Source organism: Truncatella angustata (genome assembly GCF_020726525.1).
Source record: "Truncatella angustata strain MPI-SDFR-AT-0073 chromosome Unknown BKA67scaffold_5, whole genome shotgun sequence".
Lineage (NCBI taxonomy): Eukaryota > Fungi > Ascomycota > Sordariomycetes > Amphisphaeriales > Sporocadaceae > Truncatella > Truncatella angustata.
In genome coordinates, this window is record NW_025763385.1 from 2,546,113 (window position 1) to 2,564,514 (window position 18,402).

The window sequence follows — 18,402 nt, forward strand, 5'->3', positions numbered from 1 at the left end:
ATGAAAGAATCAATCAATTCTCCGAAAGCTCTTTCACGAAAACAAAAAAAGCCTCGCACTCTGACTTTGTGGCCGAATTTCTTCGAGCAAAAGCCAAGCATCAAGACACGCCAGATTGGCAAGTTCCGCACTTCTAAATGCTTTCCTTTGGCATAAATGCTTACATGTGTTTTAGGTATTTGACATCGTGGAGTACATCCAATATGCTTGCTGGGAGTGACTCAACAGCGATTTATCTTCGAGCAGTGCTATACTATCTTCTCAAAAATCCGCCCACACTTTCCAAACTCCTGTCTGAACTACGAACATTGGAAGCGAGTCACCAAACTCTAGGACCGATTACGTGGAAGCAAACACAAAGCCTTACATATTTGGATGCTTGTATTAAAGAGGCAGGTCGCTTACACCCAGTGAATAGTACTTTACTAGAGAGAGTCGTTTCAGAGACTGGCCTTGAAGTACAGGGTCACTTTCTCCCTCCGGGCACAGTAGTAGGCATCAATCCCTGGGTTTCTCATCGTGATCACGAGCTGTTCGGTGCCGATGCAGACGACTGGCGACCGGAGAGGTGGCTGACTAATGAGAAGACGCAGCTAGAGTGGGAAAAATCGACATTAACCGTGAGTTTATAACCCACGTCTGTTGAACTTAACTCTCACCAACTGTCGCAGTTTGGTTCCGGAAACAGAAGCTGCATTGGGAAGCATATCGCCAAGTTAGAAATCTACAAGCTCATTCCTGAGTTATTAAAGCATTTCGAGGTAAGTGGCTTCCTAAAAAGATTTACCACTGAAGCTATTAGATTATAAGATTATTGATTACCTCGTTGATAGATTGCACTAGTACATCCTGAGCGAGATTGGACAGTGGAAGGTTTTTGGGTCGCAAAACAGAAGGACATGAACGTTACTCTCCGGCGGCGAAACGAGTAGTCTGTCGGTGTCTTTCATGAAATTCATTCACATCAATCACAAAAGTCCGTGCATATCTGTAATAGTCGCTGCCACTTTTGAGAATATCCAGATTTAACTTGTCGTCGCAAAGACTTCATGCTATGTGGAGATTGAGACTTACACGGGGTATCCATTCAGCAGTGATTGCCCAAAATTGTATCAGGCCTTCCAAGGTTATGGACCACGTAGCAGTCTTGTACCAGCTCTTGTAGCGCGACCAAAATTAAGATATCAAAGGTTCGAATTGTGATGGGTACAGGTAATCAACGTCTTGGCTGACTATTGCATCTTGCCACATTGATATAAGAAACTACTTGATTGATAAGCGAGAATTAATCGCTACCTTTGGGGATATCAAAAATCAGCGTAATAAGGATAATTTGTGCACGCTTTTAACCACGTCTATTGTAGGGCCTCGCCGGTCATGCTCATTGGTAATCCCAAGTTAGTACACTTTTGAGATCGAGCTGTGCACGAGTGTTCAATCGTAGTTTCATGGTGATTATACCGTATCTCGAGAAGTTACCTGGTATTAGAAGCAACCACAATTCTAAACTTGAGGCGGCTGCTTCATGACAATTCGAGCCGCAACAAGATACTTTGCAAGAGGGAGCAGCAGCATCAATCGTATAGACTAGCAACGGAATGATAAATAGACTTTGTTCCAAGACAAGCAGCAGATATCAGCTCAGTGCAATGTTGTACCACCAAGTGTAAAGCCAAAGTCACTCGCATATGAGAATTGCCTGATGGAGTATCTCAGAATTGATGCGAAAGGATTCTTAAGAGGCGCGAATTGACTACATGGGGTTATTCTGCATCCTTCGCCACGGAGAACCCACAGTAAGCTGCATGACCAGAAGTATGCCTCGTCAAATCTCCAAATTAAGGATTTCCCCGTCGATGGCGCCTTATTACGCGCCTCGGACATGCGTAGGGACGAAACGATACACTCGCTTGGAGACACCTGCATATTCAAACCTCCGGAAGGCTACGGTGATCGACATAATATAATTAGGACCCCCTTCACCCGCATAGTCGGTGATATTTCACCCAGTCGAACCACTATTCTCTCTTAATAACGTGTCTACAATATGATGGGCCTCGCAGATGTCACAATCTTGTGTTGCGTGTTGCTAGCCGCAACTGAACTAGCGCGGCGATTATACAAGCGACGCAGACTTGGCACTATCCGCGGACCGTTCCTTGCGTCGTTGTCGAATTTCTATCGTTTTTTTCGAGTCATCCGAGGCGATGCGCACCTTCGCGATATCGCGTTACACAGGAAGTATGGTAATGTAGTTCGCTTGGGACCAAATGTTGTGTCTATAGGAAGTCCGTTGGCCATACCTCAGATATATGGAATTACTGCAAAGCATCAAAAGGTATCAATCACTTCATCTGCTCACTGGCTCTGAATGCTTCTCATCGATAAGCTTTATCTTCGCCGATAGCTAACATAAATCAAATTCCAGTCTGACTTTTACCCTGTCAACCAAACCTACTCTCGTGGACGTCTGATTCCTGGTTTGTTCAGCACAACCGACGACAAGTTGCACCGTCACATGAAACGGCCTATTGCAGGGCTGTACTCTATGAGCAATGTCATCGGATATGAGCCCTTGATAGACAAGACTACTGAACTTTTCATTTCTCAGATAGAAGAGAAGTTTGCTCGGACCGGAGAGAGATGCTCACTAAGTGACTGGTTGCAGTTCTATGCTTTTGACGTTATGGGTGATGTAACCTTTTCACGCAGACTTGGGTTCCTGGAGCAAGGGATTGATGTGGAAGGGATGATGGAAAAGATCTGGCACCGTTTTAAGTATTTTGCGGCTGTATGTTCATGCCAAATCTCAATCGTTGTAAATGGACGGCTGACAACAGTGTGGCAGGTTGGTCAGCTTCCATGGCTGGATATTTTATGGGATAAGAGTCCAGTGTGGAATGCACTACTGCCCCAGAAGTCTTCGCCGATTGTTGCATTTTCAGCCAGTCATTCTATTCGACGGTTGAACGGCGATCCACCCCAAGTCCGAGAAAAGTCTGCCGAGGGAGCAAGGGATACTTCCACACAAGACTTTTTGAGTGGCTTCATTGCCACCAAACAAAAGGACATCAGCGTGCCAGACTGGTCTGTATTCCAAAATTGCACGACCCATTCTTTATTATTAGAAATATACAAGCTCACGATCGATTGTGCTTCAGGTATGTGACTGCATGGACAACTTCGAACTTGCTAGCAGGCAGCGATACGACCGCCATCTACCTTCGAGCAGTCTTTTACTATCTGCTTAAGAATAAGGACTCCCTAAATCGCCTCGTCGCTGAGATACTTGATTTAGACAGTCAAGGGAGGCTCTCAAATATCATTTCTTGGAAAGAGTCGAAAGAGATGCCATTTTTAGACGCATGTATCAAAGAGGCAGGTCGTCTCCATCCTCCCATTGGGCTTCCCTTAGAGAGAGTTATTGCACATGGCGGCATTAATATTGAAGGAGTTCATATTCCTGAAGGGACGGTAGTGGGTATCAACGCCTGGGTGGTACAGCGTGACCTGAATGTGTTTGGACAAGATGCAGATGACTGGCGACCTGAACGATGGCTCTGTGAAGAACAGAAGAGGAAAGAGATGGAGCGTGCGATGTTTGTAGTAAGTTCTTCGTTTCGTTACAACCGGGAGACACACTGACTTAAGGACAAAAACAAAAGTTCGGAGCCGGCCATAGATCTTGCTTAGGGAAAAACATAGCCCTGACTGAGCTCTATAAACTTATACCTCAGATTTTAAGACGATTCAAGGTACGGAACACACTAAAATCCAAAATTTGCACCGTTCTCCCCTTTTCGTGCTGCTGCCTCTTTTCAAACAATGCTTTGATCCCACACTGACTATTATCAGATTGAACTTGTTAAGCCTAACGAAGAATGGATTGTCGAAAATCATTGGGTTGCAAAACAGAAAGCAATTGATGTCTATTTCCGGGAAAGGCATAGAGTTTGATCCAGGTTTGATCAAGATCTTACACACATTTTATCATGTCAAAGAAGTATTTGAGTCTCTTTTACGTTTCTTCAGGCTGTTCATAGTGTAGAGCATTACAAATTCTTTTGGTTTGACGACGTCAAGCACACATGACAACAGTGGACTTTGATATTATAGGACATCCAAGAAAAACCTTCCGATTAAATCCACCAATCATTTCCCTGACCATTCTGTTAATTAGCCATCGTTAGTCATGAGACGAGTTATTAACTTTAGTCCTTTTTAACAGCTAAACCTTAGCCAACCAAGGTAAAATACAATTATAGTCAAGGTTGTCAAGACATGTCGATCGCATGGGCGCCCATGCCAGAGATATGGTGCCCCATATGTCCGTATTGCCAGGAGGAATCGATGTGAGACACCTTAGCCATTAGGCCAATAAGGTGACTCCTGCAATGCTCCACAAGAGGAATGAGAATGAGAAGGAGCTTACCCGCCCCGTCTTCGGGGTCACGGTGCGAGGGATTATGGATTTACGGTCGGACTAGGTCTCGATGGTGATAGTGGTGATCAGGCCAACCGGGTCCTCCGGCCCGCGACCATCCTTGTTTCATCATAGAGAGGAGATTCAGTTTGCAAAACCTGAACATCGACGCATATAAAGAAAAGAATTGAAATACCATATTAATTAGGAATGAACTTTCTTGCCCGACACCCATCGCTGGATCCGATAACCGAACATCAACTTAGCAGGCCGTGGGACGATTAGATGAAAATGGGGTACTAGAGTGATATTAGAACCTACTGTCCAAGGATTAAGGTCGTTTGATCGATTATATATTAATAGAATTCTTTTGTTACTCTTATGCTTCTTGAAAGTTGATGACCCCTGTGTATTAGGACAAGCTTTCTGGGCTCTGGCAGACGCTGGTGTTGCAAGGGAGTGCTAGGGTGCTAATATTGACGCGCTGAGCCCGACTCTCTATCACATATGGAGGATTCCAGCCCTTATATACCCTATTGCAATCCGATACCGGATAAGCTCTGACAGGCTCTTATTTACTTGTTGCTAGCGGTGTCAAAGCAGACTTCGACGAATATCGATATATTTACACAATGAAATAGGTTACAGATTCTTGTACAGAGAGATTTAGAGCCTATTTGGTTGAAAATTGTAGGTTGTACTAGTCATGAGAAAGAAGCTTTCGTTTATATTAAGGTACAAAGCTTAATAGTATAGGCTGATTCTGAAATAAAATTCGCTAGTTTCTTATAATTCATCTTTTTACGATTACGTGGTCAACTAATGCCACTTGTGATGATAGCCAAGTATGTAATGCGACCTGAAACAGGCACGGACATGATATAATCAGTTAATCCCCTATGATGCTTAATTTGATTATTAATACTTGATATCTGCATTTTCAGGTGATGGGTGTTTTGAAAGATTATTTATTCAACGAATATAATCGGCTATTAGAGCTGGTGTAATGACATCAATCATTTCCAAGGTTTCATTGTAGACAATCTTTCCTTTTGGTTGGCATAATATTGCCAGAAACTTGTTAAAAGTAGCCTCACGGATCGAAATTCTCCATTGTCTTTTTGAGAACTACCATATTGAACATCCGGTAATATAGTAAGCATCTTGATCGCGGTTCTTGATGCATGCAGTAATTTCCTCAACCCGAACGGCCAATGCCTCAGCAGGAGCGGCATCGAGAGGCGCGGCAGCAACGCCAATTGCCAGGGCAAGCGTATAAAGTGGGAGGTGATCATGTTGAATGGGTTTGAAGCGGACAGAGAAGCGAAGCTCAGAGTTCAGCTAGTGATTGAAAAGGGTAAAAATGTTTATGGATCTTGTTGTGAAGTTAGTGATAGGTTTATTACTCGTGTGGTTGACCCTTATATAGCATTTTCTTGTCCTGTTGGATGTTATTGACCTCTCTATAATGTATTCTGTACAGTCGAGGATTAAGATGCGTAAGAATATCGCCACTTTACTGCGCAACTCTCAAGGTCAATATTCGCGCATCGTGTCCGTACTGCGTATCCTGCCATGTCTGCCAATTAAGATGAAGACGCATTTCTTGTCCGCATCACCAACACTCATCAGACATTGACCTACGTCATAAGATGATCAATCAGCTGAGAAAGAAGTTCTCGGGCGCTTCCCCGAATGTATGAATTTACAAAAGTACTTCTACCGTCCCAAGACGAAATTCGACAGATCAGGCGGCGCAGTATGAACTGTACAAAAGGTCGTCGAAAAGGCGTTTTAGTGACCACAGAACCTGACCCGTCCCTTACAATCAAGATCATTCGCCCAATGGATTGTCAAGTGTGTGTTCAAGTTTGCTTTCAACTTACACCAGATCCTAGCGCCAACTGTTGGCCCGCACCTTTATACCTGTTGATGCATAGACCTTTTAGACCATGAATTGGAACCGTGACAAGTCACGTATCCTGACCCTTGCGCATTTCATGTACTTGCCTCATGCACTGAGAATTGTACTTTTGTGTTTTACGCCCCTGTTAGCTGTGGCGTGGCAGCAAAGAGAGCGTTGACCGACAATTTCACTTTGAATAACGGCCCTTACTTTCAATATCTCAACATTTCCTCCCCATCTTTCCTTTTCAAGGGCTTCATACCAATTTTATACAATGTCTCCCACTCATGACTTTGAGAGCGACTTCATCACAGGAGAAGATGAAGGAGTTTTGTGCAAATCTGAAGGGACCTCTCGTGAGCCGTTCAGTAAAGGCCTTTGTCAAAGGAGATCTTGCCCACAGCCAAGTCTCTCAGCATTTGTCATCATCCAACTGTTTCTAATCGCGGTTAATACGACAACATATTCATTTCCAAGGAGGAAAATGTAATTTATCGTTAGTTGCTTGCTCAGGTTGTCACAAAACGTTTATTGATTTTTGATATGCGTTATTAATAAAGCTCCTCTCACAGCTCCAGCCTGGAAAAGTATCATGTACCGGGCTATTCGGTACAATGCGACGCTCGTTATCGATAGTCCTTACAATGGGGCTCCCACTAATGAAGGAGACCAAGCCTAGAGTGACCTTCTAGATAGTATGTCTCAACTATTTGTGATCACAATTTTACTAACAATCATGGAATCTAGACATGAACATCGCAGTACCGAAGTCTGACATCGAACGAATTGGTACCACTTCCATCCCTATCCCAGACACAGATAACTTGTACTTTGCTGGGCTCAGTGTTTTCCATGAGCTCCACTGCATCGTAAGTCCATATTTGCTCATCTCGACGTCCGCGTTACTTTAAAATAGGGCGTTCTTTCAGAAGCGCCTGAGGCAATACACCTGGAAAGATCACTATTTCCCGAATTCGACTGCTGAAGATGAGCGTTTGAATCGGTTGCATACAGGTGAGTTCTTCGCGAATTATAACTTCCATTATTGCACAAAGCTTACAAGGCCTTTCACAAGACCACTGCCTTGAAATACTGAGACAGCAGCTATCTGCCGGGCAGATATTTCCCACTTTACACATCGATGGTCACGAGATAATTTGTGGCCACGGGCAGACTTTACACGGCAGCACAAATGCGTTAAATTTGATATGGTTAATGCCTGGGCTGGCCAGCGTCGAGTCGATGCTTCTCAACCCGGAATCTTGACACATCCTATCTATGGTGAGTTACAAATTCTCCCATTCACATATGATAGTCACGCCTTATATCGAAAGGTATTCATCCACGTCTAGTCACTTCTATGACAAGACAAGATAATCACAACGCATTCTATACAACAGTAGTTGCGGCGGTTGAGGTTGAGTTGTGGATGCCCCTATGGAATCTGAATTTGTGGTTTATGGAGGATATGGAGCGACGCCCCACCCCACAGTACAGCGGCTGTGGTGTACAGATCCGCATTGTGGACAATTCGTGGCTGCTTGAAGAGATCGTATACTGATAGAATGAGGCGCGGTTGTGATTGCCCACAACAGCTGAATAGGTTGGAAATCTTTTGAATTGATCATGTCAGCCTTAACAGTAAGAAAGGAGTCGCAAGGAGGGACGCATTTGTTATGAGTCCTCTTTAGGAAGAAGTATTTGAGCCATGCTAAAAAAAGCAAGGTCTACAAACAATGAAACACTACTGTGCCAAGCAACGGGAAGTTCATGCCGCGAATATTTGCCTATCTCGGACATTTGGTTGGTCATATGGCCTTCACCTTGTTATTCTGGTCTCTGAAGATGCATTCTTCGGGTCAATGTTCTTCAACCCAGAGCCGCGGTGAAAACCCGTGAGCTGGCGCTGGTGAAGGTTCGCCCTCCCCCGCGTCGTGGGGAAGCAATCCCTAACTCCTCCCTAACTCCCCGGCTTACACCCGCGTCGCGAATGCTGAAGCAGATCCTTGACGAATTGTGCACTATAATACGCCAACAATCCTTGCATATATGGAACTGTTGTAAACAGACATAATTGTTTGTTTGACAAGTCCTTCTTTGATAATGACAGAACAGGTCGACGTTCTGATTTGCGGTGGCGGCTCAGCGGGACTTTGTGCCGCTGTATGGCTAGCTCGGTGTGGCATCAGCTACAAGATCCTCGAACGCCGCGATGGGCCGTTGAAGATGGGACAGGCAGACGGTGTCCAGACTCGTACGGTGGAGGTATTCGAAAGCTTTGGCCTCGCAGAAGATCTACTCAAGGAGGCCTACCATGTCCTCGAGCTTGCATTCTGGGCACCATCCGAGAAAGGTGGCATCGCAAGGACTCATTATGCGGCGGATGTGGAACCCGGTATAAGCCACCAGCCGCATGTGATTCTTAACCAGGCAAGAATGAATGCACTACTGGCCGAGGAGATGGAAAGGGCGTCGGGAAGCTCGGACATTGCGTATGGGTATGAAGTAAGGAGCGTGGATGTTGACAGCAACTCTGCATCAAACGCTGAGTCTTACTGTTGTACAGTCGTGGCAGAGAAAGACGGCGTAGATCAGACATTCCGCGCAAAGTATGTGCTGGTAAGTTCCGCCGTACCTCCATCCGGAATCACCTAACATTGTTTTAAGGGCTGCGACGGAGCCCATAGCATCGTAAGGAAGTCACTGGGTTTCAAGATGATCGGCGACAGTACCAATGCCGTATGGGGTGTAATGGATGTCTACCCGAGAACCAACTTCCCGGACATTCGTAAGAAGGCGGCGATAAGCTCGGATGCGGGAAACCTGATGATCATCCCGCGCGAGGGTGATAGTCTGGTCCGCTTTTACATTGAGATCGAAAATGCAACGGAAGCCAAGAGCCTAACTGTGGAGGACCTGCACGAGAGTGCGAGGCATATCTTCAGTCCTTATACGATGGAAATTGCCGACACAGCTTGGTGGTCAGTATACTCAATCGGTCAGCGTCGTGCAGACTACTTCACGAAAGACCACAGGGTCTTCTTGACCGGTGATGCGTGCCATACGCACTCACCCAAAGCAGGTCAGGGAATGAACGTCTCTCTACAAGACGGTTACAATATTGGCTGGAAGCTGGCGGCAGTTCTTCGTAGCCAAGCAGATCCAAGACTCCTCGAAACTTATGTCTCTGAGCGGGAGAAGACGGCGACCGAGCTCATCGAATTTGACCGGAACTGGACGAAACTGTTTTCGTCAGCGTATCGGCGCGAACATGGCATTACCCCCGAGCAATTCCAGCAACAATTTGTGGAGGCGGGCCGATACACAGCTGGACAAGCGACGCACTACAACGACTCTATGATAGTCTCGTCTGCGTCTAGCGATCAACCTCTCGCCAAGAATTTGCCAGTCGGTGAGCGATTCCCAAGTGCGCAAGTCGTAAGGTTCTGCGATGCACGGGCGATGCAGTTCATCAGGGCTTTGCCGGCGGACTCGAGATGGCATATCATCGTGTTTGCTGGTGACATGAGTAATAAGTCAGCTTCTGAGGGACTAAAAAAGGTGAGAGAACTGGCATTTTTGGCGGGATTTGGTACTGATCCGTGGTCGACTAGGTGGCAAGTGATTTGGAGCATCTGGTTAGGCGCTTTACACCTCCAGGTGCTGACGATGATAGTGTTTTCAATATCATACTAGTTTTATCAGGTAAACGCACCGACGTTGAGCAAGAACAGATTCCTCGGGTATTCACACCTATTTCGGGAAAGTGGAAGATGAAAAGTACGTCCCTGTTGAGCGGTTTCCTGTGGCATGTTGTATAAAAATGGTGTTGACTGACTTTTGAATACAGACCTTTTCAGCACGTTTGTGGATGATGAGAGCTATAACTCGGGCCATGGCCATGCCTACTCGGCGTATGGCGTAGACCCTGATCGTGGTGCTCTTGTTGTTGTCCGTCCTGACCAGTGTAAGAAGCTACCGCTCCAAATTCGTTAATGTTCGCTAATTTGCTTCAGACGTCGCGAGAGTCGGGCAACTTGTAGATGTAGACGGGGTGCGGGAATTCTTCGATGGGATTCTAATCAAAGACAAGGCGTTGAGCGAAATTCATCGCGTTGCGAGTGCATCGAAACTATGAGCACTTCATGACGCTTGTGGGCCGACCGTCTCGACGAGAGTGCGAAAAATGGGAGGATGCATCAATTGCTATGGTCAGTACAGGGCTGTATGTAGAACACTTGGGATCGCTCGTCGCGAGATAGAATCTGTAAAAGCGAATTACGAGATTTGTACCAAAGCGTCTAAACCTTTCCACCAGTAGCAGTAATCTGTTAGATGGGTTCTGTTGGCAGATTTGAATTAAAGGCAGCTGCTACCAACGGAGTCTCTGTTTCCTACCTAAGGACTGACCTCAATACTTCACCTAAGCTTTTTAACACGCCAACGCACCCACTAATCATCTTTCTAAGACAACACAAATAGCCATCTCACCGAAACACGCAATAAAAAACCTCAAGATGGCGGTGGACTGAGAACGGTACGTTGTCAAATTACATCATCCGTTCAAACAGTCGCTAACGTGAATAAGTAGAGTGCTACAGTCTGGTTTATTCACTTTTGTGGTTGGGCCTAACAGGCAAGAATTCAAGATCCATTCCGAGCTGCTCACAGGACTGTCGCCTTACTTCGAGACTCTGATAAATGGCCGTATGGTCGAGGCACAAGAACAGCGCGTCGTCTGGGACGATATCGACGCTAACACGTTCCTGCTCTTCTCGAAGTATGTTTATACTGGCCAATACTTCGATCCTTTCGCCCACCAGACTAGCCAGTCCCCTGTCGACTTGAGCCAAGTTCGTTTGGTGAACAAAGAAAGCGGTCCGGGAGAGTTGGGCGGTGAGTACATCATGTATGGGATGTGGCGCGTCGTAGGACCGGGTAGCTGACCGCGGAACACAGAATCTGCAGAATTTCATCAAGGTGATGCGTCTGATTTTGAGGAGAAGCGAAAAGCTTTCAACGATGGCTTGCACGCAGTTTATCTCCAAACTTGTCACCGCGCCAAAGTATCCTTGACTTCAAACCCACTCATCAACATCAATCAGTTTGTTCGGAGCCTGTGGGCGGATGCCGCTTTCAGAGTGGGAGATATGCAATCTTTCTGGCTGGCAAATGAGGAGGTGGAAATCTTGCTTGCCCATTCTAAGGTTTACATACTTGCTGACAGGTACTGCATGGAGCCACTGGTGCAATGCGCTTTGGAGCATATATCTATTGCTCTTCTCACCTACCGTATTGATCACAAAGGTATTTTCTTTATGCTGGATATCGTTCGCTACGTGTTTGGGGCAACGAAGCGAACAGACCGTTTGCGGAGGCGTTTGATCAAATAGGGTTGTTGCGTCTGTGAAGTTGCTGCTCGCCATCCGGCCTGGAAGCAAGTATTATTGGATGTTCCAGAGTTCTCAGTCGGTATCCTGTTGGAGCTAGGCTCGCCTAAGGAGGAATAAAAATGGTGTGCAAGTAGTTCGTTTCAAAGTCCATGACAGTGTCTGTCTAACAGACAACCCAAGCATACAAGTAATGGGATAACGAAAATGGCTTAATAGCGGTAGAGCTATTAGAAGAAGAAGATAGTTGCGTAATTTAGCATAAATTAGGGAAGCAGCGGTCACATCGATAGGCTCTTGAGTTACATTGCTGCGCAGAATTCTAGATGTAAATCATGGTCGTGGTCTATGAGCATGCATAGATGTGTCACGTCGAGTTGAAGGTTATGGCCTTAGGACAAAGAATCGTCTTAGCTAGTTCTTATAGGAAGATCGATGTAATCATCTCTCTGTTCACCGTTCCATATTGATGTGTTGCGAGGCAAATGAAAAATGAACTAGATGGCCCGAGGCTAGAATTCATCCCATGGCCATACCCCGGGTCAATGGAGGAAAGAAGATATCAATATTGGGAATTGTGGAGAGTAGTTCTTGAAATTTCCTGATATAGTCAATAGTGTATCTTGAAAAGAGACTGCTTACCGGCGGCTTCGGCGAAACTGAATAGTGCTTCGCATACTCCGCTGGTATTAACAAGCGGATTCCCAGTAAGCTCGTCGCTGTTGTCGTCGCTGTGGGTATCATATGTAGTATTGAGGGACATGCGTGCATCGAACTCGATCGGCTAGGGATTTTGGCAAGATCAATGGATGTCGAGACCAGGAATCGCAGTTAGCATATTGCCAGGCAATAGCTGGTTGCTGCTGGCTGCAAGTGACCCTAGCTTCACTCGGAAACCACAATATTGGAGTGGGCCTAAAGGGAAGGGACTCTCCATGTATTTATTTTAAAATAACTGCCAGTTCTTTCGCCTTCGGACAAACTTTCTGGTTGGTGCGCCGTTTCTAGACAGCTAGTGATCAGTGGCCTACTTGTAGACTGCGTCCTTCGCTGCGGGAAGCATGTGGGATCGTGGGTACTGAGGGCTCTCTTGTGTATTGGGGCACGAGTCTTTTTAGGTCATCAGTCCAGTTCACAGTTGTACCAACTTCTTCTATTCCTTTCTTTTTTTTGGTCGTGGCTTTTTCGAGATGTGGGCTTTGTGGATGGTCTGTTTATGTTGTTAGTTCAAGCATTGCTGTTGTCTTTTCTTCTTTTCCTTTTCAGCTTGATGAATAGTCTTTGGACACCCATAGCAGTTAGTCTTTATCGCGGCGCCAGAATAACCTCTCAGAGAAGTCGCGACCTTATGGGTATGCTGCGTGTTTGAGGCGATGGCCATCCAGATTGGAAGCCGTTCCTACCGGACTTTATTGAGATCTCGGCCGTATGTCCTGGTCAAGGACGAAATGCCAGAGTTTCATAAAAGATACCATGACTGGGGGTTGTTATTGATAGGACTGTCTATAGCTGATTGCGCATGGGTGGTATTAATAATTCAAGATGAATGTTGGTCACATATCAAGGACTAGTGTAGTGATCTCATGACAGGGAAGAGTTGGGTATCATTGGTGTCGTAAACAGACGTCTAGTATCTAAGCTACTTTTACATTCTTCTCGTCGCTATGCTCCTGAAACTCCTCACGGTATATCCTCCTCAGCTCAAACAGAACCTCGACCGAGATAAGCACGATGATAATCCACTCGAGTCTATGGCCCCTCTTTTCACTGGACATCTCTCGCATAACACTGACTGTCTCGTAGGCGTAGTCGATCCTGGCGTTCAGCTGACGGATACGCGGGTTGACGTCGAGTATCCTACTTATGCCGTTGTAATAATTCTCGATCTTGGATTCCTTGTCCCAGAAGATGTCGGGCAGGTCATCAGTCAGCTCCGAGTAGTGGTTGAGCTGTGATCTCAGACCAAGAATCTCACCCAGATACTTGAGCACTGTCTTGTGGTCCTGCGACAGCTCTGAGCCACCAGCCAGGGTCCTCGCCACCGGTCGAGCAGTCTCCAGGAACTCGTTCAGCTTGTTTTCCAACACGGCCAGTTTCGTACTCCTGGCGAGACCCATGGAGAAGGCGATCTTGGCCATGGTCTGATCGAGCCTTCCCTCATCTGACTGGTCCCTCGTGCCCAGCACGACCTCTTCGCCCCGTATGAAGCTGTTATCCCTCGTCTCGTCGGCCGCGAAGTCGAGATCCTCAAATTCGAGGTCTTCTATGTGTGGAAGATTCGCAGCATTGAGCAGTTGCTTCGTTGCGATGTGCGTGACCGAGTCGGCCGGAACCGACCAAGACACCACCGTACCCGAACTGAATACAAAGATGTCACCGTTGTTATATGACCTGGCATGGACGACGGCATTGCTGTCGAGACCAGCATTGTCCGGGTCGATGGCAAAGCCGTGCCCTCGAAGGGATTCTTCCACCAGTTCCATGTCGAACGACTGTGCAACGTTGATCGCCCTTATCGTGTGTGTATAGTTGCTGTCGTCTTCGGCAGCTTGAGCTACCGGACTCTTGACCTCGCCTCTCTGAGACTTCTTGGCCATGGACGTTGCACGCAGATTCTTCTTCACCGCTGATATCCGCGCAGGTTTGCGCTTCACAGCAGACGGTGTCGCGCGCTGTACGTATCCGCCCTCTTCCGACACGTCCGTGCCATCGACCTTGCCGCCACTGCTTGCCAGCAGGTGGTTCGACGTGAAGAAGTCCCGGCGCCTGGGAAGGGCCGAGTATGTGCTCTGGTGAAAACATCGCTGGGGTCGCGGCGTCGGTGGCCTTGTGGTGTGCAACTGGCGGCGGGTCAGGGGTGCGGCGATCTTCTGTGCTGAGCGGCGCATCGTGTCTAGATGTATGCCAGCGACCAGGAGGATCGAAGAGTTTTTGTGGCCGTCGAAATAAACACTTCAACGACTGCGCGGACGTTCACTAATTTCGGTCGACGTCAACGTGTGACAGGGGACCTGAGAAAAAAACTTGGGGGTATCTTAGCGCTATCTAACAGCCGGGCAGGAATTCCCGGGCCGCGTTCGTTCAGGCGCTTTAGTGGGGTACTCCCCATTGATGTGCCGTGGAGTCAGGGTCAACGGGCCCGCTAAAACGGTTCCTAGGTTAGGGAGGCATGCTGTGCAACTACCACTCCCCAAGATTTAGGGGTACAACATTGCCGCATCAACAGTGCAGTCATGCAGGCACGGCAAGACTAGTACTCGTCCGCTGAAACCCCATCTCAACACATGCGGCTATTCCCTCCATGGCAGGGGATGTCCGCCTTGCCAGAGTTCTCAGCATTGTGGCTTTGGTGGCGCGCCAGCCAGGCCAACGAAGGCTTGAACTTAGATCGACTGTACTGCTGCTTACCATGAAATGCACGGCAGCAGCAGCCGGATATGTGTATCAGCTGGGTGGCAATTATCATGGAACGCCAAAAGCAGAAGACTAATTCGGGGCCATCAAGCAAACGTGCGATCGACACGTCTAGAAGCACTAAATAGTCCAGTCAGTTCCTTAACGGTTTTACGATGTTGCACTTAAATTGTGCACTTGAAGTATCAGAAATTCATTCCCAATATCTTTGCAATATGCTTCGTACCTAGTAATGACCTGGGCTTGGCCTAGTCTAGTATAGAAATCAATTTATGAATAAATCCACGTGTAGCGGGACAGGATACTTTGAGTTGAAATCCAACCATCCATGCCCCTGCAAAAATCGACGGCCAGATGAAAGTAAGTTCTGTCACAATCTAACGTCGCTCACTGCAGCAGCAGGGATGAGCGGAACTGGGGTTGTCTGCACTTTTTCTACCTGTTCAATCACAAGGGGTGGGGGTTGGACGGCCAATGACATGACCAACTGTTCTGTTGCGTGATCACATGGTTGTTCAGGGTCGATTACACCGCTTTCTACGCCCATGACACAAACACCCACAGGACTCGCCATTGCTGCAGCGTATACTGGCCTCATCTGAGAGATGGCATTATCAACTATCCCGCATGCTCAACATAATCGCGACAATATCAAACCACCGTCGTCTTTACACAGAGATACCATTGATCATACCCCCGAAGAGCTCCAGCTTGGGCTCGTATCTCGGGGACCAATGCTGAACCCGTCCGGAAGAACGGCCCATTCGAGTTCAGTATTGGTTCCAGACAATCTGAGCTTCAATGTTGGGCAACAAGATAGAAATGGCTCGCTGGAGGATCAGACTTCCCGCCTGCCATTCCGCCGGCTTATGGCGGCCTACCTTTGCCTCGCACTTATTTACTTCATCTCAACACTCGACATCAATTCCGTCGCGACCGCACTACCGGCCATCTCTCGGTCGTTGAATGCCGGAAGCAGTATCACATGGGCGGGTACAGCCTACCTTATGGGCCAAACCTGTTTTCAAGCACTATACGGTCGACTTTCTGATATCTTTGGTCGTAAACCGATTTTATTGGCGTCCATCGGGTGCTTGATTGTGGGCGATATCATGTGTGGCTTTGCCAAAAACATAACTTGGCTTTACGTATGTCGTGCAATTAGTGGTGTAGGAGGTGGGGGTATCAGCTCGCTTGTGCAGATTACAGTCAGTGACCTTGTGAGCTTGAAGGAGCGTGGAAAATACCAGGGCATGCTGAGCGGTGCTATCGGACTGGGTGCCGGCACCGGCCCTTTCCTGGCAGCTGCATTTATCGATGGAAGCCAAAGCAAAAGCGATACCTGGCGATGGATCTTCTGGGTACCGCCGATTTTAGCTGCATTCTGCCTCGTCGCCATGTGGATAGCTCTTCCGCTGAAGCCTGTAACGGGTAGCTGGCGCGAAAAGCTCGCCAAGATCGACTGGTTTGGGCTTTGCGCTGCGGTTATAGCTGTGGTCTTCGTTCTCGTCCCAATCAACTCTGGTGGAAGCATTTTTCCCTGGAACAGCGCTCTCGTCATCTCCATGATATCACTAGGTGGCTTCTTTTTCATCGTCTTGGCCGTCATCGAGAAGAGCTTCGCCCAAATTCCCATGATCCCGCTACGTCTGTTTGCACATTCAGCTACGGCGGTGATCATGCTCCAGAGCGCTCTTTACAACGCGGCATGGCAGGTCGACATCTACTTCTTGCCTATTTACTTCCAACAAGTTCGTGGCTACTCTGCACTACAAAGTGCGGCTCTCGTGCTTCCCCTCTTGCTGCTTCAGAGTTTCGCTGGTGTCGCTTCTGGTCCGATTATGAGTAAGCTTGCAAGATATGGCCCTGTTTTGTACTCGGGAATGGTGCTTTGGACCCTGGGTGCGGGCTTGAAAATTCTTTTCTCAACTGACAGTTCCGTGGCTGTCTACGTTATAGTACTAGCAATCGAGGGGATCGGCATTGGCTTTGTCCTGCAGCCAGCATTGGTCGCTTTACAAGCACTATCCAAGAGGGAAGATCGCGCAGTAGCCACATCAACACGGAACCTCATGCGCATGCTTGGATCGGTATTTGGCATGGCATCGTCGACGGCTATCAAGTACGCCGTTACCAAGGCCGCACTTCCACCGAGCATGCCCTCGGACCTTCGGGCAGCTGTGATGGATGGAACCTGGGACAGGGAAAACGGTGCTTCTGCGGAATGGGCAACGTCTATCCTCGAGGCCGAGATGGGCGGCATCCGCGCTGTTTTTGTCATGTTAGCTCCATTGGTGGGACTATGCCTCTTGGGATGTTATTTCATCCCTGATATTACTTTGGAAGGTGACGAAAAGACAGACAACCAGAACGCGAATCATCAAATGAAGTAATCGGGGTTCCAAATGTCATTATTGGATGTTTTGGTGTGCTAGAGGCCATAACACTGAGTCGTGTCGTACACCTGGACGAAGCAGTTACATGTAGCTCTTCTAAATCGCCAGAGCGAAAGTTCGGGTGTTCAATCTCAACACAGCGCAACTATTCCTCGATCAGTTCATCTATATCCACAAACCTCGAGATCCATATTGGATGTAATTATTTTGAGAATTGGCATACATAGATATATAAATGAGTTTGTCACTGCACCCAACGCCTTCGCATAAGTTTGACGTCAAGGCACCCCTCCTGCCTCATAAACTAAGTATTCACCAACTTCCAGTCCTTAATTAGATTCACTAGTTCCAAATCCTCTCTCCATTGGCATTTTTATCACTTTGTAGACCTGCAAAAATGCAAGATGTTGTTTAAGATGCCCCTTTAGCCCGCTCCAAATACGAGGTCAGAAATCTTACATACAAAACACGCGTTCTCGATAGTGGTTAGACCTTCTCGCATCCGATGACCGGCTAATCTCGCGGCTTAACTTGTGCCGTACTATCAGGATGTAGCTACAACATATTGTCGAGGTAGTCAGGATGATTCAGATCGTGCCAAGCTTTGCCGGCTCCCTAGTATTTATCAACGAGGTTTTTGACCGTGATGTCGACTGGAGGTTGCGCACTGGGAGGCTCAATAGGCCGAATTGGCTTTTTGTCATGCCGGTGGTCCAGTATAGGCATTTGACTCACCACAGCAAAGTAGCCCAGCGATACTTCTGAGGCTCTGAGTACGCTGTTAAAGTCTGGCCTTTCTCGATATAACCGTATGACTGGCTGAAAGTTGTGGCTGCAATTACGTCCCAGGCGTCTATATGACAATCAACTTGC

General features: G+C 47.3%; 6 protein-coding genes across 6 annotated transcripts; 5 read left to right on the forward strand and 1 right to left on the reverse strand.

The window, feature by feature from the left end:
* Positions 1-932, forward strand: BKA67DRAFT_647210 (cytochrome P450; the record flags this gene model as incomplete). The annotated part of the gene is made up of 4 exons (XM_046105947.1): positions 1-118; positions 176-620; positions 672-761; positions 834-932. Exons 2-4 carry the CDS (start codon positions 204-206, stop codon positions 930-932), a joined length of 606 nt encoding a protein of 201 aa, XP_045957554.1. The 5' UTR covers positions 1-118; positions 176-203.
* Positions 933-2,050: 1,118 nt separating this feature from the next.
* On the forward strand, positions 2,051-3,957 carry BKA67DRAFT_678489 (cytochrome P450; the record flags this gene model as incomplete). Its single annotated transcript, XM_046108853.1, has 6 exons — positions 2,051-2,338; positions 2,429-2,791; positions 2,849-3,087; positions 3,162-3,606; positions 3,666-3,755; positions 3,856-3,957. 6 exons carry the CDS (start codon positions 2,051-2,053, stop codon positions 3,955-3,957), a joined length of 1,527 nt encoding a protein of 508 aa, XP_045957555.1.
* A 2,646-nt stretch (positions 3,958-6,603) lies between these two features.
* BKA67DRAFT_678490 (uncharacterized protein) lies at positions 6,604-8,162 on the forward strand (the record flags this gene model as incomplete). The annotated part of the gene is made up of 5 exons (XM_046108854.1): positions 6,604-6,685; positions 7,174-7,198; positions 7,246-7,343; positions 7,449-7,610; positions 7,664-8,162. 5 exons carry the CDS (start codon positions 6,604-6,606, stop codon positions 7,888-7,890), a joined length of 594 nt encoding a protein of 197 aa, XP_045957556.1. The 3' UTR covers positions 7,891-8,162.
* Positions 8,163-8,432: 270 nt separating this feature from the next.
* Positions 8,433-10,325, forward strand: BKA67DRAFT_519312 (FAD binding domain-containing protein; the record flags this gene model as incomplete). Its single annotated transcript, XM_046098089.1, has 4 exons — positions 8,433-8,948; positions 8,997-9,890; positions 9,944-10,109; positions 10,180-10,325. The coding sequence occupies 4 exons, from the start codon at positions 8,433-8,435 to the stop codon at positions 10,323-10,325; spliced, it is 1,722 nt and encodes a 573-aa protein (XP_045957557.1).
* A 3,028-nt stretch (positions 10,326-13,353) lies between these two features.
* BKA67DRAFT_659914 (uncharacterized protein) lies at positions 13,354-14,607 on the reverse strand (the record flags this gene model as incomplete). Its single annotated transcript, XM_046107534.1, has 1 exon — positions 13,354-14,607. One exon carries the CDS (start codon positions 14,605-14,607, stop codon positions 13,354-13,356), a length of 1,254 nt encoding a protein of 417 aa, XP_045957558.1.
* A 653-nt stretch (positions 14,608-15,260) lies between these two features.
* BKA67DRAFT_569082 (major facilitator superfamily domain-containing protein) lies at positions 15,261-17,779 on the forward strand. Its single transcript, XM_046103075.1, has one exon. The coding sequence runs from the start codon at positions 15,739-15,741 to the stop codon at positions 17,524-17,526; it is 1,788 nt and encodes a 595-aa protein (XP_045957559.1). The 5' UTR covers positions 15,261-15,738; the 3' UTR covers positions 17,527-17,779.
* The last annotated feature ends 623 nt before the right edge of the window (positions 17,780-18,402 follow it).

What these genes read in the sequence shown, in the direction of transcription:
- BKA67DRAFT_569082 (XM_046103075.1), top strand. Translation starts at nt 15,739, where the DNA reads ATGGCATTATCAACTATCCCGCATGCTCAACATAATCGCGACAATATC.